Here is a 24,256-nt window from a genome sequence, read left to right as displayed (position 1 = left end):
CAACACTGAGGAGGACTTGAGGGAGGAGAGTTAGCTAAAGCAAGGTATGAGGGTTGTGGATAGGAGATTATAGGTATCACGATGAAGTCTGTGTTGCAGAGGTAACAAGCAAAATAAGGGCTGAAAATATCTATCCATTGGATTTATAACGAAGAAATCATTGCTGACTTTGTTGGGACATTTGCTGGCAGTAGAAGTACAGGATGAGGGAATTTGACAAAGGGGGAGATGTGGAATTGAGGGGGCAATTTGCATATTTGAAAATCTGTGGGAAAGTGAGAGGTTGAAAATAAAATAGAAGACATAATATTATGCTAAGGCTTTGTAGGGATTATAGTAGAGTTGACTTTGAAAAGGTCACTTTCTATTATAATAGGAAAAATGGATGTGGAGATTTGGTGGCAGGAAATTGAGGTAGCAGGTGACCCATGTTGGCACTTTGTTTTCTCTCAATAATTAAGAGTTTTGGCTGTGCTAAAGTAATTATCTACTTGATGAGAGTTAACTATACAAAATGTTTTTTAAAGAAATTTTACTTGGGCTTTTTAAAGTTAGTGTGAAGTGGCTTCTAAGTTCTTTCTTATTAAGGTATATAGTGATATGTGGAGGAGCTGTAACTACAGTTCTCCGACCTGGTGAAAAGATCGAAATTAAAGATCTGTAATGGTGACTTAAGTAATAATTGCTTTATTTTAGGGAGCACATTCTATAAAAAGCGTGCTGTGTTTACATATGTGAATTATACATGTAATAATGAGAGAAGTTTGTCTTATTCTCCGAAAACAGGTAAAAATACATACACAAATGTATTAAAATGTCCCAAGGAATTAATTTTACCCTAGGCTTTGTGGGACCTCTGTTAGAGTTGTGTTTTTCACTTGGTGATGTAGTGACAATGTCAGCATGGCTCAGAGAGCTTTGCTATTGGTTGGAATTGTTTGGTGGTGATGCCAGGGCTTCCACCAGAATTCTTCTTCACATACCTGCACTGTTTGCTCTGCTAGCCACCATTAATCCTGCTTAACCCAATCTCCTTTTTCCTTGTTTTACACTTTTGTTCCTACTTGGGAGAGCGTGAGAAATTTGCTCACTTCTTGTAGATAATGGGATATGAGATATAGTGATAGAGTTAGTTGACATGTAGATCAGGTTGAGTCCACAAAAATGAAAGGAATTTTGTTCTGTTTTCCTTTTTTGCTTTTATTAATTGGATGTACCTTTTTTATTTTGTGCATTTACTTTCCTTTCTTTTCCTCTGGTCTTCTAAATACAATGCTGTACCTGTCCTTGAGCTCTCTGGTTGGGACTGTTCAGACATGATTCATCAACACTTTAAAGATTCATTTTATTTACCTGGAGCTGTGGAATTTAACCAAAGGCAGATTTAATCTTTGCTTTGACCTAAGTGAATCGGAGTGAAAAATGATTTTACACAATGGTAGTCCTAGAAATAATAATTAATTTCCAACTGCTTATACTTTCATTTTCTTTAACACTTAAATTTATTTTCATTTCTGTTGGTGGCTAGAGAATCACAAAGTATATTCCCTTTAGAAATGGTCGTGAGAGAACAACCTGTGATGCAGAGCATTTCTGGATTCTGGTGTAATTTTTTTTTTTTTTAATATACTTTAGACAAGTTCATATGCACCATATACCTGCTTGTCCACTTCTTAATTTTTCCTAGGGAGAGTGTATGTTGGTTTTCTTTGCTAGTCACATTATAAGGGTTTTGGTAGATGGCAGAGACCCTGTTGCCTTAGAAGTAGATTACATGGGGCTACTGAGGGCTGACTCTTAAGATTCTGAAACCAGGAAAAACAGAATTCATGTATTTGCTTCTGCATTAAGAGCCCTTGATTGTATTGTCTCAGGTTATATAACTTTGTGGTTTAATACATAAAAGTACCAAGTAATATGATGTACCCAGTTGATTGAAACTGAAAGAAAACTTGTACCCCTTCAGCACCTTGTATTTTCCTTGAGATACGGTGTGTTTCGACATCTTTAATAAAAGATAGCGTAGCACCAGTTTTGTTCACTTTTATAACTGACAGGGAACATTTTTACATTATTTGACATTTCTTGAGTTGATCGACAGAGTCATATATTTGGGATTTACTGGGAATAGGCATCAGAATGTGTTTTTGTTAAAGTATGTTTGTGAGTGAAGCGTTTAATTTCTTTTTCAAGTGAAGTTTATCTAAATTAGTTTCAAGAAAAGTTATGTTTAAAAGTCAAATCTGCTTTATTGTTTTTTTAATTTCATTTGAAAGAAACTGCTTGAGGGAATCTGAGAGCATTCTGGATCATGCATATACCACCAGAACTAGAATATCTTTTTTTGAGTACTATACTTTGGCATAGGTACATGTATTTAATTTCTCATAATCTTCAAAATACCCTTTTTTTCCCCTCAGAATATGAACTTGGCAGTGGAATGAAAATTGCAGGTTGTAGAACTTCTTTAAATCATAGAATAATGAACATAGCTTTTTGGTACAAGTACAGCAATATTAGGGACCATGCTTCCTCTCTTGCCCTTGATTCCCTTCTAGCAAGAGGTCATGCTCTGTCTTTGTCTAAGTTCAGGCAAGGGGAACCTAGGAACTCTGCCTGGGATAGTGTTTGGAGCAGTGCATGTTTCAGCTGGATCACCAGGCCAGCTACCCGGACCCATGAGTAGATCTGGAGTCCTTGTTGCTCCATCTGTGTGGGCTAAGTTTTTGACAGCGTGCTATTCGCATACTGCCTGCACTTTTTTATCTTTTTTTTTAATTTGTTTTCCTCCGTCTCCCTCCCCCGTGCTGTGCCATTTTGAAATAATGTAAAGTAAAATCTACTGGTGGCAAAACACAATATTTAAACAAAAGGTAAAGGTTTCTTTCTGCCTTACTGGCCATTCTCTTTCCTACTCCCTGGAGTAAACTGCTTATATAGCTTATTAGATTTTTTTCCAGTAGATTTCATTATAATTTAAAATTCTATGTTAAAATATCTTTTTCCTGATTCATGACTTTATACAGTTGTTGATTCTCTGTTTACTCCTCCTCTTAAAATATCAATAAGAGATAGGAATTTGGTATACTTTATTTTACTTCTCTGTCTTATAGGATATTTTAGTGAAACTCTTATTTTTACTTGGTCAAATTTATAACATTTATATTATTTTTGCAGCTATAATAAATCTTCTGTGTTTTCTCAGTAGTTTACTTCCAGAAAAATTAACATAATAGAAATTGTATTTATTGTATTATGATTATATAAATATTATCTGCAGGACTAAGTAGAGTGAATGGACTTATAAAAAAAAAGCAATCTTTTGTCTGTACAGAAAATCAAAATCCATTGGTGTTTGGTGTTTTTGTTATTTGTTGAACATTTTTTTACCTCTTTCAATTACTATCATTTCTATGTTTCCTATATCCCTTTGTCTTGTTTTGTTAGAGTTTTGTTACAGTTATCCCTTTGAGAATTTTTTTTTATATGGAATATGTGGGAAATCAATTTTCAGACTTTGAAATGATGTTAATTTAGTCCATATGCATGATTGAAAGAAAAACTATTTTTTCCTTAGAAAATGGAATGCATTGCTCAGTTGTCGGACAGGGTCAGATGTTTTCCTCATGAAGAGTGCCTTTTCTTTCTTTCTTTCTTTCTTTCTTTCTTTCTTTCTTTTTATTTTTTTTAGGAACTTTAAGGATTTTTCTCTTTATTTGGTGTTCTGAAATTTCACCAGTTGTATAGGAAAGTCATCTGTGTTAGATTCTTTACTCCTAGATGGTGAGACAAGAATGAGATATTATTTAATCCTTATCTGCATGAGATGCTGTGTTACTTGTTCTACTAAGAGCTTTTGAAATGTATTTGTTCTCTAGGAGCTTATTATAACAGGCAGTTAACAGGCAGGACAGTGAGATAATAGGCCAGTTAAGAACACAGAGTACGTAAACAAAAGACCATCAGAAATGTTCATGCTGTGAATGGCTTGCTTCTTATACCCCTACAGAAACAGAAATATTGACATGTATAAGAGTGTGAATAGAAGCTAGGCAGTGTTAGCTTTGACAGCATCAACTGTACAGTAATTCTAACTTAGATTTTAATAAGGTTTTTTTCACTAATGCTTTATTTTTTAGCTTTTAAAAATTGAATCATGATGGTGGTGCTAGTGACGATGGTTGTGATAACATTTTTAAATGTTAATAAAAATATAAATATATAAATTATGTTTATTATATATAAATTTTATCTTTATATATAACATATATATCACGTTATATATAATATATGTGTTATATATAATGTGTTTATGTATTTATAAAATATAAAATATAAATATAAAAATAATGTTAATAAAAAATAAAAATATTTTAACATTTTTGGACTTTTCTATGTGTCAAGCACTGTACTAATCATTTCCCTTGCCTTTTCTTATTTGGTATTGACAAAATATTCCACAGAGCTATTATTATTTTCTCGATTTTATAGATGGGGAAATTGATGCTTTGTAAAATAAGTGGGAGAATCAGGATTTAAACTTCAGTCCCTGGAACGCAGAGTTTGTTGCTCTTAACCACTATTACACTATACTGTCTGATAATGTAGTAACAGTGGAAGTTCATGGCTAAGAGGCCGATTTTTATTCCTCTACTCTAGTAGCTGAGTTAATGGTACTTTTTTTCCGTAAACCTCTTTCTACCAGTTATATTTGTTACCAAATTTATGTTGTTTAAGTAAATAAAATAATGAAATGAAACAGGTTTTTGAAAGTAGATGAGACAACTCATAAAAATTGGGGGATATAGGTGACTAAATGTGATTTGGCATTTGAATTGTTTTGCATTTGTCTTTAAGTTCCTACCTTATCACAGAGAAACTGAAACTTGATACTATAAACAATTTGTGTGTGATTTGGCTCCTATAAAACCACTCAAATGAGAAGATTTGGGGTCTAAATCAGGAATGGATAAATGAAGTGTGGTTATACAATTGCACTTAAAACATTCAATAGACCTGTGAACAGACATGCACACACACATCGATATATTCTAGTTTTAACTTTGATCAGTTGACCAACTGAAAGGTCTGCTCAGCTTTAGCACAGGGTAGGCAGACTTTGTTTTTAAAGAGCCAGATAATAAATATTTTAAGCTTTGTGGGCCATCAGGTGTCACTTGCAACTGTTCAGCTCTGCCCTTGTGGTCTGAAAGCAGCTGTAGACAATATATAAGTAATTCATGTGGCTGTGTTCCAGTGAAATTTTATTTAGAAACATAGGCTATTGGCTAGATTTGGTTCCTGGGCCTGATCTCTGCTCTAGAATTGAATTCATAAAGTTTGGAGATGTTTTGAACATCTGTAGTGTTCTTAGTAGTGGACTCTGATTTTTGAACAGAGTGAGGACAGAGATCTGGGTAGATTCAGAGTGATTTCAGGAGTTCTTTTCCAGTCCAAACATAGTTTAAAGGACCATGTGGACATTTCATAGTATCTCACCATTGGGGTTTAGCTTCACAGTGTTTGAAAGTCAGGTTTTCTCTGAAGAATGTTAATAAACTCTCTGCCACTGGAACAGATCTCTGATCTAAATACCCGGAATATCCAGGGGCAAAGGACATACCATATAAACTTGCAAGTATAAATTTTACTTAAGCTAATTTTGTAAGTTTTGGCACTCTACTAAATCATATACAAAGATGTAGTAATTGGGTAACTGATGTTTAGCATGTAATGGGATCTTGAAACTTTAGAGTGGGAAGCAACCCTTTGGATCTAGGACACTTTTGTATAGGAAACTAGTGCCCAGGAATATTAAGAAACTTACATCATATGACTCATTAATAACAGACCAGGTAAAGATCATTAAGATGGTAATTACTTCTGTACCGTGTTGCTTTTCTGTATGGCCAAATTGGTACAAAATTCTGATTTATATGCAGCCTTTCCAGGACTCATTTTATGAGTGCATATGTCCTAGGTCAGCTATTTAAAAGAATAATATTAGTTATTTTTGGATATCTTATATTTAATATCTTCTGTAGTGATGGTAAAAATGCCCCCCCAAATTGTTTGCTTCATTCTATTCAGCTTGCAGATAACCTTTATTAGCTTTTAGCCTTCCATCTTAGAACTGGTAATTTTTTTTTTTTTTTACCATAATGTAGCTTTTATTTATCCAAATGTTTATGAGTATATCCTTTTAGCATACTTCGATTAATTGACTAAAATGACTTGAATTCATGTTTCTAAATGATGGCTAAAGCTTTCCTTGAAGGTTGTACACTTAATATATACATTCCTTAATCACATAATTTTAAAATATGTATTTTCAATTAGTAGTAAATTGTCAAAATGCAGTTGTAGATTTTGAAAGCATTTTTTTTTTAAAGGAGGGAGAGAGAGGTGGGGGAGGGAAAGAGAATCTTCAGTAGGCTCCATGCTCAGCATGGGATCTGACACAGGACTTGACCTTAAAACCCTGAGGTCATGACCTGAGCCAAAATCAAGAGTTGGTGCTTAACTGACTAAGCCACCCAGGCACCCCTTGAAAGCATTTTAAAGTCAAAATGTTTGATTTACAGATTTTATATTTAAAATATACATACTGTTGGGGCCCCTGGGTGCCTCAGATGGTTAAGCATCTGCCCTCGGCTTAGGTCATGACCCCATGGTCCTGGGATGAGCCCACATTGGACTCCCTGCTTGGCTGGGAGCTTTCTTCTCCCTTTCCTTCTACTGATCCCGCTGCTTGTGCTCTCTCTGTCAGATAAATAAAATCTTAAAAAAAATACTGTATATACTATTTATGTTACTATGTTTTCTTTAACTCTTAATGCATAGGAGGAGATAGAGTCATTTTAACCATAAATAATAGAAGCAATGAAACCATCCAGACTTATGATAATTTTATTAATACTTAAGCCCATTTTTTCCAGTTGAGGAGTTGAGGAAATCATTACTCTCAACTGTGAATGAGCCTAGATATATTTCTTTTTCCACCAAACTCAAGATACTACCTTAAGAATATAGTTACCAGTTCTAACCTAGTTACTGTTCCAGGTATTCTTGCCTCTGTATCTGTGTCTTCAGCCTTAGGTGAACTTCTGAGCCCTCTGTGATAGAGGAGTGGAACTGCTTATTTCTGCTTATTTCTCTTTTCCTGTAGACCGAGAGTTCAGTGCCATTCTTTCTTTTCTAGAACATGCTCTCTTTTTCTGTCTCTGTCGTTTTATTTGTTGAGGTAGAAAACAGGGACTAAAGGAATGTGATGGGGAAATTTTACCCTTTTTGTTTGAATCATAAATTTGATTGAGCAGTGAATCAGGCAGTTTAGTTAGTCCTGGGGAATCCTGGAGAATAAGCCACAATCTCTGCTTGGGAGACAGTCACAGGTACTCCCTTCTATCAAGTAGGATGCTGGAAATAGAGCATCGAGAAACTGAATGAACAGTCAACAGGGGAAGTCTTCCCAGAAAAGATGACATTGGGATGGGCCTGAAAAGACAGATAGGCATTTGTGAGTGGGAAGAAGAGAAAGTATGTTCTAGTTCTTATTAACGTTATGTATAAGAACAGGGGTGTTAAGGTCTGGAATTCTTAGGGGAATTGCCCATAGTCCACATGACTAAAATGTAGGCACTGAAAAGTGAAGGGCAAGTTCATTTTTCATGTCACTGTTAAGAATCTTACATGCCATACTAATTTGGGGCTTAATCTTTGGTTTATTGGGGGAGGCACCAAATGCTGTAAAGTAGTGGATTAATGTGAATTTATTTCTGCTTTAATTAAGGAGCTGCAAACTCGGATTTCTGTAGGGACCATGCAGGTAACTTACACAAAGCTGGCAGATGTGAGATAGCAGAAAATGGTCAGGCCCCCACAGGACTGATCAGGCCTTGCCTGAAGCCTTTCATGTATAAGCTAGAGGAAAAACTGTGTCTGCCAGGTCAAATGGAATATTGAGACCCCTGCTCAGACCTATCCCTGAGAGCTTTTTGGAGGATGTTGTACAATGTTTGGTATATAGTAGGTTGATGGTGTTTGTCAAATAAATGGATGATGGATTGAAGGGTGGGTGTGGGTATTATGTGCAGAGATTTATTAGGAAACCATTAAGATAATTCCCGCAAAAGGTGATAATGCTAGAGTTAGTTTACACAATTGAGAAAGGAGAAGCACAGGCAAAGATGAGAAATACTGAAATGGTAGAAATAGGATTCACTTATCAGATAACACATGAAGAGAGGGAAGAATTAAAGATGACCTAGAGATTTCCAGCTTAGATTGAATGGGTGGGGATGACAGGAATCAAAAGAGAGAGAATGTGGGAGAAAGAACAACTGCAGGAGAAGATACTGATTTGGGGGGAATGTGGGGGAGCTGAGGAACTTTTTAAATTCTAAGTGCCAAGGTACTTATCATGACATTCACTTTTGGTGTATTATTTTGGGGCCTTTATGTCTCATTTTCATTCATTCATTCATTCATTCATTCATTATTCTTTGAACAGAAATTGTCCCAGAATCTTTTTTTTTTTTTTTAAAGGAGAAGCTCAGGCTTGCCTACAAGTATTCCCTTAACCTATGTCTGTGGCTGTGGCTATTTTTCAGGCATAAATCCTGGTTAGAGACCTTAATTTTTCTGATAAGATATCAAACCTATATTATTGATTGTCAAAGTCCATAGTTGTGTTCACTCTCAGTTTTTACTAGAGTAATCTCCAGTGATACATTTTCATTGCTGTAGTATTTCATCATCTAAATATATCATACTTTATCCATTTAATTATTCATAGACAGTTGTGTTGCTTTAAGTTTTGCCTGTTACAAGTAGCGCTGCGAAGTTTGTGTATGTATTTCTGTAAGATCTGTGTCTAGGACTCCTGGAATACAGAGTAAATGGATGTTGAGTTTCAGTAGATGTTACAGCCTTTCAAAGAGATTGTATCAGTTTCCCCTTCCTCCAACATTGAATTCAGTGTTCCATTTGTTCTGCATCCTTGCCAACATTTGTTGATGTCATTTTTTTTAATTTGAAAAAAATATTTTTAGCCATTCTGGTTGTTTGTTATGTTGTCTTACTGTAGTTTCAGTTGCGTTTTCTAAATGCCTACTTGGGGTGCCTATTGTATGTTAATTGGCCAGTCAGCTATCTCCTTTGTCAAGTATCTGTTCAAGAATTTGCCCTTTATTTTTATTCTTGTTCTCTTGATCAATTTATGAATTCTTCTGATTGAACCATGCTGTCTTATTGCTGTGACTTTATAACCTTTACCTATTTTAGTGTATCTCCTCCAACTCTGTTCTTCAAGATATTCCTGCCTATTCTTAATCATTTGAGTTTCCACATAAATTTTAGAAGCAGCTTTACAGTTTTCATACACCCAAAGAAAGAAAAAGAAAGAAAAACCTGCTGGAATTTTAATTAAAATTTCATTTATTCTAGAAAATCATTTTTGGGAGAACTGATATCTTAATGATATTGTAGGTTATAGTTTGTTTCCACAGTATATATCTTTATGTATTTCAGTCTTCTGTATTTTAGCTCAGTTTTATATTTGCCTATTTTTTATTAGATTTTTTCCTAGGTATTTGGTTTTTTGAAATGATATTTTAAAAATTTTCATTGTCTAATTGTTTGTTCCTAGTACACAGAAATTGATTTCACTTTTAAAATTTTACTTTTTATCTATACTATACTTTTTAACCTTTAAAACTTGTTATTAATTTTGAATTCTTGAACTCTTAGTTTTTATCTATCAACTCTTTAGGAGGTTCTACCTATACGGTTCTGTTGCTGCTAGTTAAGACTCTTATTTTTCTCTACTTTTTATTTTTCTGGCTTTATTGCACTGTCTGTAGAATCAGCATATCTTACTGCTCATACTATTCATCTGTGAATTTATGAATTATTTATTTAGCTAGTGTTTATTTATTGAGCACTTAGTTTATCTCTTTTAAAGATGGTCACATCTAACTGTTTTATTTAACAGTGAATTGAATTCAAAGCTTCAAGATACTTTAGAACAAATTGAGGTAAGAAGGATTACATCGTAAGTTAAGTGGTTTTCTCTTTTCAGAGAAAAGAGAATAGTTCATATACATCTTGTGTTTTGATTTTTGTGTGGATTACTGGCGCTCTAGATCACAACACTTTGTTTTTTTATTTGCGATATCTGTGCATGGTTGAGTTAATGTTAATCTACTTGTAAACTCAATAATACTTTTGGCTTTATTATTGAGTTTCATTACTTATTATATTTACTATTTATTATTGGTTTTATTGTTATCTTTATGGGATCTGAAAATATTTTGTATCTGAAGATACCATATCCAGAAAGATCCCAAAACTGTTAGTCATAGATATGTTTTCATGTAAATTATAACCAAAATATTTACCATTTATTAATTACTTTATTATTAACTTTTTTATTTCAGTGAGTTAATTTATATAAGAATAATTATTGGCTGATGAACCCCCCTAAATTCCAAACCCTTACAATATTTTATACAGTTCATCAAAAATATAGAAATGGAAAGGAAAAGATACGTCATTATGAGCAGGAAGTCTTGCCTTTCCTCTTACATTTATTTAGAGTTCATCTCTTTCCTTGGCAATCTTTGCAAAGCAGGGTATTCATTTTAATAAATGTAATAAGAATTATTTGTTAATTTCTGGTACTTTATTTTTTCGTTTTCCTGATGAGAGTAATTATAAAAATTGAGGCTGGACTTTCAAACAACTTTTGACAGTAGGTTTTCATCATAAATGCGGTCATTTACTAACTGTAAGAATGGTAATTTATTTGATAAACATAAAGATAATGCTTTGAACATCCTGTAAGTAAATAATCTCTTGAATATTGAGGACTTAACTTTTGAAAGCTCAATATTTCTTTACTCTCAATGTACAATATTATTTGGTACTTAGGTAGACAATCATTATTTTGAAACGAAATCACTGAAATAGAAATCCTTAGACAAAGTTGGTGCAATTATATATAAAAGTACATAGCTTGAGGTATGTTCTTTTAAGGTCAATGTAGTTTTGTTGAGAATTAGTTTTTCAGTGATTATAGAAGGACTTATTATTTTTAAATAGTTCTACAAATTCAGTTTGTGTAATTGTAAGATTTTAGCAGATCCTTGAGGAAAAAAGTAAAAATAAATAAAATTATTTTAGTAACTATTATACTTGTTTTGTGTCCCTTGAAGCACTAGGCATGGGTCTTTAGATTACACATATATTAATGGCATCTTAGTAAACTTGGTTACAGTTGGTAATACATGAGAATTACAATCTATTTGTATTTTTTATTTAAATTTGTTTTTGACTATTAAATTTAGTGTCATAGTGTCTTTAGATATTAATTAATAATGAAAAATTAGTCAATACTTTCTAATCATTGCCTTGAAAACAGAATTCCTTAACTGCCTCTTGCCTCTTGTTTTAATTCCATAGGAACAGTTGGATGTTGCTCTTTCCAAAATCTGCAAGAATTTTGACATTAACCATTACACCAAGGTTCAGCAGGCTTATCGACTTCTTGGAAAAACACAGGTTAGTTTTGAAAGAATGTTTGCTTTTTTCTTAATCAAGAATCTGTTGATCTTTAGGAGTGCTCAAGTCTGAATATTACTTATGTAGTGTCCTTAAAAAGTTTCATTTAACAAAGTAAAATTTTATGCCATATGAATATAGGTTCTGTGTATGGAGTGTGATTAAAACATGACAGAAATTTGTTTTGAGCTATGAAAGTGTTTGTCGGGCTTAGTGTTTGCACACTTTTATGTAGTTTTTCTTTAAAAGTGTTATTATAAGATAATTCAGTTGGAAGGGATGTGTAGTCTTTTACTTTAGCTCCTGATCCTGAGAATTTCTTAATGTGGAGCTTCATGGTTTTGAGATGGGCCAGCCTGTTTCCCTCAAAGTGGTATGTAAACTTTTGTGAAGTATGTTTATCTGAAAACAACTCCATTTCATTTATCAGATTTTTCAAAGGATTCTCTTGCTCTCCGAATGATGTCACTACTTCCTTGGTTTTACATTCTTTTAATGCTCAAGGAATTCCTTGAAAAATTTGCAACAAGGGTCATTGTTTGAAAAGTTAATTGTACCTTCTGCATGTGCATTTATCTATAAAACAGCTAAAAGTGATAGATGTAAATGTTTTCTTCCCTTTAATGGTCTCCTGTCTTAGATGGAGATCTAAGAATTTACCAAACCATTGAAACTCTGTTTACATTTTAAAGTCTGAATAAAGAAATTTGATTGTTTACTGTACTTAATTAATTTGTATGTCTTAAGCTACCAAGGAGAAATTACAAGATGATAGACACTTGGTAATTTTGGACATGTTTAAAGACCTTTGAAGATACAATTATAACTTCTAATTACCCTTATTAGACTAATTATTTTACTCCTTAAATATTTAGTAGCCCCTAACGTGTGCATTGCTCCAGGCACCTTGATATGGGCCCTCATCTATTTTATCTTCTAGTAAGGGAAGCAAACATTAAAGAAATAAGTGGACAGGGTGTTGGGTTGTAACAAGTCCCATAAAAAAATAACATATCAGGGTAAATGGATAGAAACATGGAAGGTCCCAATTTGTGCAGGATAGTCAGGAAAGGGTTCTCTGAGAAGGTAACTATTGAGAAGCATCCTGAACAATGTAAGGGAATGCTGGCAGAGGGGATCCAAAGGTGTGATTATATATGACATGTCTAAAAAAGAGCAGGATGGATACCAATCATAAATACAAAGCAACAGAACAGTGTTCATGATGAATAATAGTGATCTTTGTGTTATATCTATAGCATCTATAATCTATAAAGATTTTTTTCCTATGTTTTTCAAATCCTTTGAAATACATTTATTTTAATAATATGAAATTATATATATATTTTTCTTTCCACAGACAGCAATGGATCAACTTCACATGCACTTCACTCAAGCCATTCATAATACTGTGTTTCAAGTTGTTCTTGGTTATGTGGAGCTATGTTCAGGAAACACAGATACAAAATTCCAAAAGCTGCAATATAAGGATCTCTGTACCGTATGTAGTAATTTAATTCTGATCATATTGCCTCTCTTTTAGTTTTAAATTCATATTCCATTTTTCATAGTTTCTATTATTTGAGGATGCTACTGAAATAAAAAAGAAGTGTCTTTGCCAAAAGTCTTTTTTTCCTCCCATATTGTTCTTTTTCTCATAATGGAAGATTCAGTCACACAAGTGATGAGATGGTACAGATTGATGGAGTGCAGTTGCTTCTAAATGGACTCTTTACTCTGTCATAGCTTCTTTTATCCTTTTCTTTTGGGCTCTTAATTCTCTACTGTGATTGCATCTAAGGTACTGCTAAGCAATCATCTTAGCTGGTTTCCTGTATACACTTCCCATCAGTCTTTCCATGTGTATAAATGCTGTTTCTGTCAGGATCTGTAACCAATTTCTTTTCATTCTTAAAGAAACAGAGGTCTGTAGGAAATATAACCACAGGTGAAAAGTGAACTGAGTTGGGCTCTGTTCTAGAATTGGTCCTATTGATGGATTGATGTAGGGTGTGAGGAAAAGAGAATGATGAACAACTGGGAGAACAGTGAGTGGTGTCATTTGTGTTTACAAAGAAGACAGATTTGTATTGGAGGGTTGTGAATTCTGTTTGATAACTCTGAATGTTCATGGGGACTTGTGGAGGCAGTTGGATAAAAGAACTTAGGGAGATGAGAACTGAAGTGATAGAGTCATCAGAATCTAATTGTACTTAAAACCTTGATAAGAAGACTGGGGAAAGGAGTGTAAATAAAGGAGCCATGGGGCACTTGGGCCTTGTGACATTCGGGGATTAGGTAAGGAGGAGAGACTAGGAGAGGGTCAGAGAAAGAATGCAGCTAGTGGGGGAGGAGAAGACTAGGAGATGGTGGAACAGCCTACAGAAGGAAGTATTTCAAGAAGAATTGACTGTAAACCTATGTCACTTGCTTCTGAGAGTCTGCATATGGTGATTATTACAGAATTGATCACTTGATTTGACAATGTGGTGGTCATTGTTGACCTTGGTCTCTTTAATTCTATCTAGTTCAAGAATGTTTTGTGTCTCTCACTGGACGCATTCTTGAATCTTTTGTAACATCAACTCAGAAAATAATAGTTCTGGAAAGTAGATACCTATTTTCTACTGTAATTATGTCCAAGAATTAGTATAAAATTAAGCTACTCTTCATTCTTTAGTGAGTTTGTCAAAAGTGTAGGTTTTATGTTCATTGGGATCTAGAGAATCTAAGATCTTACTTGAGTTACAGTAAATATTCAGGAGGATGTGATTATATATGGTAGATGAAGGATTAAGTTAATAATGGCAGTGGATGGTTGTTAATATAGCTAAAAAATGTCTTTTAAAAATCATTTCATATATCACGAGGACTCTTTCACAAATTTAATGATTATTAACAAAGTGGGGTATAGTTTTATAATTCCATTTTTGAATATCCAGTTTTAAGTATAGCCATCATTTGTTAAATTTCAATGATTTTGAAATGTTATTCTTCTTTTATATATATACATATCTTATTTATATCAACCTAAGAAATTAGGTTGATAGTATATATTTTAAATTAAATATATAAGCAATCAATTTCATTTTTTTATTTAGTTAGTGTTGCTGTCATGAAGAGATGGTTTTGTTAAATGGTAAAGCAAGGGTCGCCTGAGTGGCTCAGTCAGTTAGGCAGCTGCCTTCTGCTCAGGTCTTGATCCTGGGGTCCTGGGATCAAGCTCCGCATCAGGCTCGTTGCTTAGCGGGAAACCTGCTTCTCCCTCTCCCACTCCCCCTGCTTGTGTTCTCTCACTCACGTTCTCTCTCTCTCTGTGTCAAATAAATACATAAAATCTTTAAAAAAAATAGAAATAAAAAAAAGTAAAGCAGTTTATTACAAGTTAATGATTTCTCTGTTAAGCAGAAAATGACTTTTAATAATTGAAACAAACATTTTAAACAAATGACTTTTGTCTTTCAATCTTCTTTGGTTAAATCTGGTGTGTGTTTGTGTGTGTGGGTAGTGTACTTTATTACCATTAAACTTTTATGTGTTTTTAAAAGTCAAAGACATATTCGTGCTCCTGTTTCTTGAGAAAGTCTTCTGTACATTTATGTAATACAGAGTTGGAAGTTGTAATTACAAATGTTTATGAACAAAAATTCTTGCTTAAAGTGTTTACCACGTTTTTTTTTTAAATTTCTTTCACTGTTTTTCTTAAAGCTGACTACTGAAGTAGCTGTATGTATATTTAAATGGTCAGATAACAAAGGGTTTATCTTTATTGATTTTATTTTGAGTTAATGCTTATTAAAATGACTCCAAGAAACATCTGGTAATTCTTTATAAAATTATCCATCTATGTGTGATAGTAGTGAGCTATATATAATTAAATTAAGGAAACAAGTGATTTATTAGTATACTAGAGCTGAGTCATAGAACCCCCCCCCCGCCGCAGAACAGCCAGAACGTATGTTATTTTTCATCAAATGCACTTGGACACTTCTGGTTTATATTCAAGGTGTGCTAAAACATTCGTTGGTGGAGTTTTGAAGAGGTGAGAAGAGTAGCAAATGTTGACAATGACTTTATGGAGGAATTTCTTTTGAGGAAAAGATTTAACAGAATTAGGTATGGTGGGCTCTTTATGTTGAGAGAACAGACTTAGGAGAGCTGAACAGTGAGGTGAAGAATATGATGTGTTTTAGGATGGTCTGTTTTCTCTGCATAATTCTCAATAAAATTAAAGAAGTTCAGAAATTACCCCAGGCTTCTTAGAAGAATTTAAGTCAGTGCTGCCATAGGCAGACGGGGATGTGGATATCTCTTTGAAACCTAACTTAAGTTTTAATTTGTTTTATAATATTGAATCCTCGTTGGGATGTTTAAACCAGGGAAGATTAGGAAGAAATTATTTCTCATCAGATTTGTTTATTTATTAGTTTGTTGAAAAGATGTAACCTTTCAGTAACTGAGTTCTATAAAGGAAGATGATTATCTCAGGAGAGGAAAATGGAAGCAGCCCTTAGAAATTTAATAAATAAACTGATGAAAGGAAATTAAACATGTTTTCCTGGTGAGAACACATACAAAGGATCTGGTATGGCACAGCTCAGGTGAGGATGATGAGTTGTGAAGGAGCCTTTTATTAAAAGAATGTAAAGTTCTTGATTTTTCAGTGTGTGACAATTGGGAATCATTTCAGCTCTGATTAAAAGTAACTGAGAATACTTATGGAGGATGCGTTATTGGGAGAGTACATGTGGCAATGGAATGTCAGATAAGAAAGAAGCAAGAGCCCTTAGGAGATGCGTATAAGGTGTTGACTGGTAGATTTTAGAAATGAGAAAAGAGTTTAGGCATTTGGGAAGTTGGTTTTCTCTATATAATAGCAATATTTTGAAGGAAGTCCTTAATCATAGATAGAGCTTAAATATAACATTAAAAAAAATGAAATACATGAAATAGTATACTCATCAGAGCTGAGAGAGGGATGGAGTTCCTGTAAATGGGAACAATTGTGTTTCCTTTAAATGGAAGGAGATTGGAAATGAAGCAATCTTGCCCTTGTTCATAGTATTATTTTAAACCACTCATACCCATCTATTACTAAGTGGACTAGAATGAAATTGAAATAAAGTTTTTTGATATCCTTTTACAAAGAAATCTGGGGCAAAATTAGCGTTCTGTTCCTGTTTACTCTGATAAATCAAGAACTTCAGAGTTCTTAAGGACAGCAGCATCCTGTCCCCATTAGGAGATTTCTGCCATTTGTGTCCTGTCAGCCATTGCTTCTGCGTTTAAAAGATTAGTTGGCTTTGAGCTTTTTGGAATTATTTTGTAATTGAATGTAATTACTTTACTTTCCTTACTAAACAATGTTTTCTGAATGATTTAATTAGAAGCACAGTTTTTCTTTTTATAGTTTTTCAGTCTGGTTTTCCTGTTTTTCTTGAAGGTATTGGTGTACAGTTGTTAGATCAGTAATTTAGGCTCTTTTAAAAATGTGTACAAATTTTTTGAAGCTCAAGTAAATGATAATTAGGAAAATCTTCAAATGAGAATTAAAACTCATTCATTTCTGGAAAGGGCCAACGTAAAGGGGCTTAGTGGTGATTTTATTTACTTAAAAAAAGTAAGCTTTGTTCATGATTGCATTTACATCGATGTCCCCCTCCCTACATATTGATATCAGTCTATGGAGCGATTTACAGACACCAAGTGGATGCTCTTTATTTAGTGACCTTGTAGAGGAACTTTTTGTAGGTTATTTAAAAGTTTATGAAGTATGCACCAATTAAAAAAAATTTTTTTTTACTATCTTTCGCAGGCTGTTGGATTTCCTGGGGAAGCTTATATTAAGATGTTAATTAGAATGTTATTGATTAATTTTATGATAATAGAGCTGGCTAAAGCTGGCTGAAATTTTCCCAACCATTTTTCAGGTTTTCATTTCCAAATGAGCTTAATGAGTTTTGAGTTCTGTGTTTGAAATGAACTTCATGATGTAGTAGTAACTTTGGTGAAAAGTGGAGTTTTTTTTTTAAGAAAAAAGCTTTTTTTAAAAAAAGATTTTATTTATTTATTTGACAAGGGAGAGAGAGACAGAGAGAGAGGGAACACAAACAGGGGGGAATGGGAGAAGGAGAAGCAAGCCTCCCACTGAACAGGGAGCCCTATTCACAGGGAGCTGGATTCCACCTGAGATCATGATCTGAGCAGAAGACAGCCGCTGAACTGACTGAGCCACCCAGATGTCCTGAAAAAACTTCTTGATATCATTTCAGTATGTGTTTTCTCAGAGTCTGGCACATGGGAAGTGTTTAGTAAATGTTTCTTGCGTAAATTGGATTGCCCTTTTTGTCTCTAATTGGTGTGGTGTTGACACAGTTTAAATTTAAGTATGAGGGAAAGAAAACCAACATTGTACCCTTTTTGTGTGCCATGTGCTTCTTTTTGAGAAGATTTTATTTAAGAGAGTGCAAGCGGAGAGGGGCGGGGGGAGGTAGGGAGGCTGTGGAATGGAGGGGCAGAGAGAGAGAATCTCAAGCAGACTCTGTGCCAAACACGGAGCCTGACCTGGGGCTCGATCTCACAACCCTGAGATCATACCTTGAGCCGAAATAAAGACTTGGACACTCAACTGACTGAGCCACCCAGGCACCCCTATGCCATGTACTTTTACAGGTGCTTTATGTGCATACATCACAGAAAGACAAACTGACTGCTGGCCTAACATTCCATTCTTCTAAGCTTTAAAATTTTCTTATAAGTAATATCTCTTGATGCTGAATTCAATGTCAGTTTTTTTGAGGGTTAGTAAATCTCTTTAGTAAGATCTCTGTTAAAGATAAAGTTTATTGGGGTGCTTGGGTGGCTCAGTTGGTTAGGCGTCTGCCTTCGGCTCCGGTCGTGATCCCGGGGTCCTGGGATTGAGCCCTGCATCGGGATCTCTGCTTAGCGGGGAGCCTGCTTCCCCCTCTCTCTCTCTGCCTCTCTGCTACTTGTGATCTCTGTCTCTCTCTGTCAAATAAATAAATAAAATCTTAAAAAAAAAAAGATATAGTTTATTTTGATGTTTATATAGAAACCTAAAAACAAATTCCTTTTTGGTTAAAAGCATGTTTCTATTCCTAAATTCTCAGAGTTTTTTCTGTTATGAAGAATATACTATCTCTCATCAAACAATCATATTTTTACTTCTCTATAGAATTAACTGCCTCTTTATCCTTTTGCTGACTGTTTTCTGACTTAAACTAGTCTGGTATTTGTATGTTCTTATATTATTTGGAGTCTTTATGGAGTTAGAATGTGGATTATATAAGTAGTTGCACAAATTAAGCAGTCATTAATTAACATGTTTACTCTTAAAAATATACATATTTGAAATCATACAAGTAAAACACTAATTATGGAAAAATATACATAAGCAAAAAGAAAATAAAAATTAGTATTTATGCATGCAAAGCTGGTTCTTTTAATGTGTATGTAAGCAAATAGCTTTTAAAAGTAGGATTATGCTGTCCACACAGTTTTATAACATTTTTTCCCACTTTCTATGTTATAATTTTTCATTTCAGTAAATATGCTACCCACATAACTTTTAATAGTTTTATAGTATTTCAGTATAAGATCCCGTGGATTAATTAACCAGCTTCCTATTCTTAGATACTTATTTTATTTCTAGCTTTTGTCATTATGAACAACACTGTAGTAAATATTCTTAAAGCTAAGTCTTTGCACACATCTTTATTTAGCATAAGTGATGAGAAATAAAATTGCATTGTCGAAGACTTTGCATTTATAGGGCTTTTGGTTCATTTTTCCAAAATTGCCCTCTAGAAATTGTGTCTTAATTTATACTCCTCATCAGCGATGTCTGCTTTTATCCCTTTCCCTGTACACATGAATGCTGATTATTTTGTATTTATTAGCTTAATTGTCAGATACCAGAAGGTAGCATATCAAGAATAATTTATATTGTTTCTCACTCAGGCATATTTAGGATGTGAAGGAAATTAAATTGGGACATTTATTTGATTGTTGGGTTAATTTGGTTGATTTGTTGGATAGGTAAGTAGACCTTTTCTCTTATTGGAAGGTACAAATTTGAATATTTGTTCAATGAGAGAAGTCTTTTCAGTTAGAAGAGTAATACTATACATTTCCTTGAGTTGCTTCCTCAGGTCAGTTTTAGAATACTCCAAACAATAAAGCTGTCAGATTTATTATCACATATTTGTACCACCACCACCACTCATGTATTTTCATATATATGAATATATATTGATTTCTGTATATTTAAGATTTAAAAAAAACCTAGGTTTTGGTAATATTTTAAAATTCAAAACTTAATGATTGAAACATAGGTAAGGAACAGTTTTCTCTGTTATTTACTCTTTGGATTATTAGGAGCCATGAAGGGTCTGAAATTTATCCTACGTAGAAACTGACAAGCTTGCCCCTTACACTTTCATGGATGCTGGCATAGGACACAAGACTCCATTTTCTTAATAGTCTGACTTGCTAAGCATAAACCAGTCCCCTTATCATCACTCAGCATTTGTTAATCAAGTAATCGGTTCAGCTCAACAAGGATAGATAAGGTTTACAGAATTTACAACCCAGTAAGGTGTCACGTTAATTATGATTGTTCAAGTGTGAAAGTTCAAACAACATAAAGTGTTATTGGGGTCAACACAGTTCTTTAAGGGATCTAAGGAAGGCAAAATTGTATCTTATTGTTAAGAGGAGCCTGCAAGTTCTGAAGGTCTTGGATTTCAACAGGCGCAGTGGGTTGGCTGGGTCCTGGGGGTTGTTAGGAAATAATCTGAGCAATGACAAAAGAGGAGGAGAGCATGGGCAGGTGAAAGGAATTATAGGTTGTCTGGCTTGGTTTAACTGGATTTTCAGTGCGCAGATTTGGTTGTTTTCAGCGTTTTCTGGGACTCAGTAGTGCCTCTGGAGTGCATGCTTCGGGCTGTAGTTATCTGGGTATCCAGTCTTCCCTCTTTGGGTGGAAATGGAAGGGTTTCTTGGTTACTTGAAACTGGCTCAGGTGTGGCAAGGCACCTGGACTGCCCATGTCTAAGACCCTGTCAGTGTAATGTAGATTGCTGGGCTGTGTGTGTGTGTGTGTGTGTGTGTGTGTGTATGTGTTGTAGGGGAGGGTTGGGAGTAAATGTTAAAGAACCAACCTTTTTTTAGAGCATGGCATGCACTGCCAGCAGAAACAAAAAAGAACTTACGGGTAGAAAGCCATTCTTGAGATCTGTCAAGAAACCCTATTTTTAAAATATATATGTTATTTATTTATTTACTTGAGAGAGAGAGAGGGAGAGTGAGAGAGAGAGAGAGAGAGAGAGAGAGGACGAGCAGGGGCAGAAGGAGAGGGAGAAGCAGGCTCTCCACTGAGCAGAGAGCGGGCCTGAGGCCTGACATGAGGCTTAATCCCAGGACCCTCTGATCATGACCTGAGCCAAAGGCCGATGCTTAACTGACTGAACCACCCAGGCATCCGGAGAAACCCTATTTTTAATTTGATGGTTTTTACATTTTAATACTGCCCCCTTTTTGGTGATAATCTCAGTTTAGGGGTTCACAACATTTTTTCAGTTGTAATTTGGGAAAGGTAAATGATGTGTTCTTATTATACCTGCTTTGCTTATTTTATAGTATTAAGCTGTCTATTTGATTCAGGCCATTTAACGGCAATTTGGAAAAACCTAAGAATGGGTTAAAGGAGACCCTTCTGTTGCACAGTTTAGCACTTCCCAAGGAATTTTGCTCCTTAGTTCCAAGGTGATAGTTACTTACTTACTTAGTTCCAGCGGTTTAAAGGAGATCCTTCTGTGACACAGTTTAGCACTTCACAAGCAGTTTCACAAAGTGCTAGTCACTTAGTTCCAAGTTAGCATCATTTATATTATTACAGATAAATATGATTTCATGAGTATATGTAATTTTAGTATTAATGATAAAGTGCCTGGGAAATGAGAGTGACTTTTTTTTTTAACCATGAAATGCTTGTGTTTTTAAATCATGAATGGATCTAGTTTGGTACAAGGAAAGTTTTGCTATAGCTTATGTGTATTATTGTCTTTGGAGAATCATAGTGTTTTTTAAAAAATTTTATTTATTTTAAAAGACTTTATTCACTTATTTGAGAGAGAGACAGAAATGGTGATAGAGAACATGAGTGGGGAGGAGAGGGAGAAGCAGGCTTCCTTCTGAGCAGGGAGTCCGATGGGGCTCGATCCCAGGACCCTGGGATCATGACCTGAGCCAAAGGCAGACGCTAACCAACTAAGCCACCAAGCTGCCCTGAGACCTAGTGTTTAAAGCTTCAGAGAGAATGTAAGTTATGTGCTTTATCCCTAGGGGTGTTGAGATAAATGAAACCATATTATAGCATCATAACCAAGTAAGTCACAAAGTTGGGTCCCAAACCCAAACGTGTGCTATCCACTCCACTATACTGTGCACATCTCTGGCTTCCAATGTCTGTAAAGGACTGAAGCTGTTCATATTTTGTCCAAGCTTGGCCCTTATTGAAGTAATTAGAGGTTGGAAAGATCTTGTAATAGCTTGGCCCAGACACTTATTTAGGTCCAGAGTTCAGCCTCCCTAGAGATGTTTTTGGCTCCTGGGCCTAGTGCCGACTGGATCTGCAGCATATTTCCTGAAGCCTTTCCCAGACAAGCAGTAGTCTTCCACCAGCTTCTGGTGCTAGAGTGCACAAAGCTAACAGCATTCATCTGAAGATACTGCTAACTCTTTGTTGTTTTTTTGAAATCCATCTATCAGTGTGTGTATGACGTTGGGGATGGGGGATGGCAGTGCTGGGAGTTTTGGATCCCTGTGAGGATGCCAAGACATCTGTTCCCTTTATGTTTGTCAGGATGTGATTAGAGTGCTAAATCAAAGTGAAACAAGAACAAAAAATACCTTAAGGATACTCCTTAAGAATTTTTATTTTGACGTTCTATTTTAAAAAATCATCTAACTGAAATTTTTGTAGGTATTTGGTAATAGAGGTTTCTGATGAGTGTATATGCAAATTAGTAAGTATTAAAAAGCTAAATCTGTCGTCCTCCTTTTTTTCATATGTACCACTTACCTCTGCACTTAAGCAACTTTTAAAAGATGACATATTTTTTCGTTGTGTGCTTCAGATTAGAAAAGGCTGCTCATATTTGTTTCACGTTCTTTGAAAATGGCCTCTAGATTCTTTTTTTTTTTTTAAAGATTTTATTTATTTATTTGACAGAGATGACAAGTAGGCAGAGAGGTAGGCAGAGAGAGAGGAGGAAGCAGCCTCCTTGCTCGATCCCAGGACCTTAGATCATCACCTGAGCTGTAGGCAAAGGCTTTAACCCACTGAGCCATCCAGGTGCCCCTGGCCTCTAGATTTTTACTTATTGTTTATAATTAAGGCTGAGATGTTGCTGGTTTTACTTAAGCTGATTTCATCCTTTTTATTTTGACCAGGTAGGTTGGTTGAGGTGGCTAAACAGCACAAGTGGAGGGTGCAAAGTGTTATTCTTTGCCAACATTGAAATAGGATATCATATCTGTGGGTTTTTTGAAAGTGTTAAGATTTGATTAAGAAGCCTATTTTGATTTGAATAGTGAAGCAGAGTGGAAATGCTGTTTTGGACTTTTTACATTATAACATCCCGATTTGTGAATATTCTCCAAATCCTGCCCCCTAGGATATTTGTTACTTTTTATAATCCTCAGAGTTACTAGACATGGATGTTATCTGTATAGAGGTTATATATTTAAAAAATTATATTACTTAAAATATTCTTTTCTGCATGTTTTTTGAGATATTTCTTAATACTATACTTTTTTTTTCTTTCCCACTCACCTCACAACTTTTGCTAAATAAATGGACACTACTAGGTTTTAGCTAAAAAATGGCAGTGGAAAATAGCTTTAGAGCACAGATAAATATTTGATCATTAAATTTCTATTTCCTGTATATTCTTAGTTATTAAAACAGAACTTAAAGACATGTTGTTTTAGTTCGTTGGGGGTGTCTCACTGTGAATATTTTCAAAATGGATCAATTTAAGACTTTCATTGCTGTTATTGATAAGTGACATGAACATGGTACTGGATTTGATTAGAGCATGGCACTCCCCTGCCTTAGTATTTCTGGTCTTATCCTAAACAAATCATCCCTAAATGGGGACTTGAACTGAGATGAAGCATCAGGTGTTTAGTAATTGGTGGGTGGATTAAACTAATGATGAGGTAGGCAGATCCAGGAATCTCTAACTCTGTTTTATGAAAGGTGAAACTTTGGTTCCCAGTGGTTTATTGTGTAAGATCATGTGACCGCTAAGTTGTGGAACTAGTGTTGCCTGGATCCAGGGCTTCCAACTCTTTCTCTAGACTTCTCTCTATTATGCCCTGCTGGTATAAAGAAAGATAGATGCTTGAGGGAAGTTTCATGGGCTGTTAATTCAGAAACTCAGATTCTCTGCTTGTTCTTTTATTTTTTGATAACTTATGCAATTATTGGCTTATTTGTCTTTTTTTTTTTAATTTCCTTTGTTATAGTTATGATTTCCCGTGTCCATGTGATAAGACTCTCTACTTGAAGTTTAGAGGTGATTTTTATGAATCGATGAGAGAACACTAGTTGTGAATGATTTTAGTAATAAGGTGTTAAAAGCATGAGAAGCATTTATAGCTTTGA

General features: G+C 34.7%; 1 protein-coding gene across 1 annotated transcript in view; it reads left to right on the top strand.

The window, feature by feature from the left end:
* VPS50 (VPS50 subunit of EARP/GARPII complex) overlaps positions 1–24,256 on the top strand; it is a gene marked incomplete at its 3' end in the record, with an annotated part of 104,804 nt that overhangs the window by 25,161 nt on the left and 55,387 nt on the right. The window contains exons 11-13 of the mRNA XM_082692424.1: positions 9,995–10,037; positions 11,464–11,562; positions 12,923–13,063. Of these exons, the coding sequence (XP_082548550.1) occupies positions 9,995–10,037; positions 11,464–11,562; positions 12,923–13,063 (283 nt within the window). The remainder of the gene's footprint in view (positions 1–9,994; positions 10,038–11,463; positions 11,563–12,922; positions 13,064–24,256) is intronic.

Source organism: Mustela nivalis (genome assembly GCF_964662115.1).
Source record: "Mustela nivalis genome assembly, chromosome: 12".
Lineage (NCBI taxonomy): Eukaryota > Metazoa > Chordata > Mammalia > Carnivora > Mustelidae > Mustela > Mustela nivalis.
This window is presented reverse-complemented; position numbering and strand designations above follow the sequence as displayed.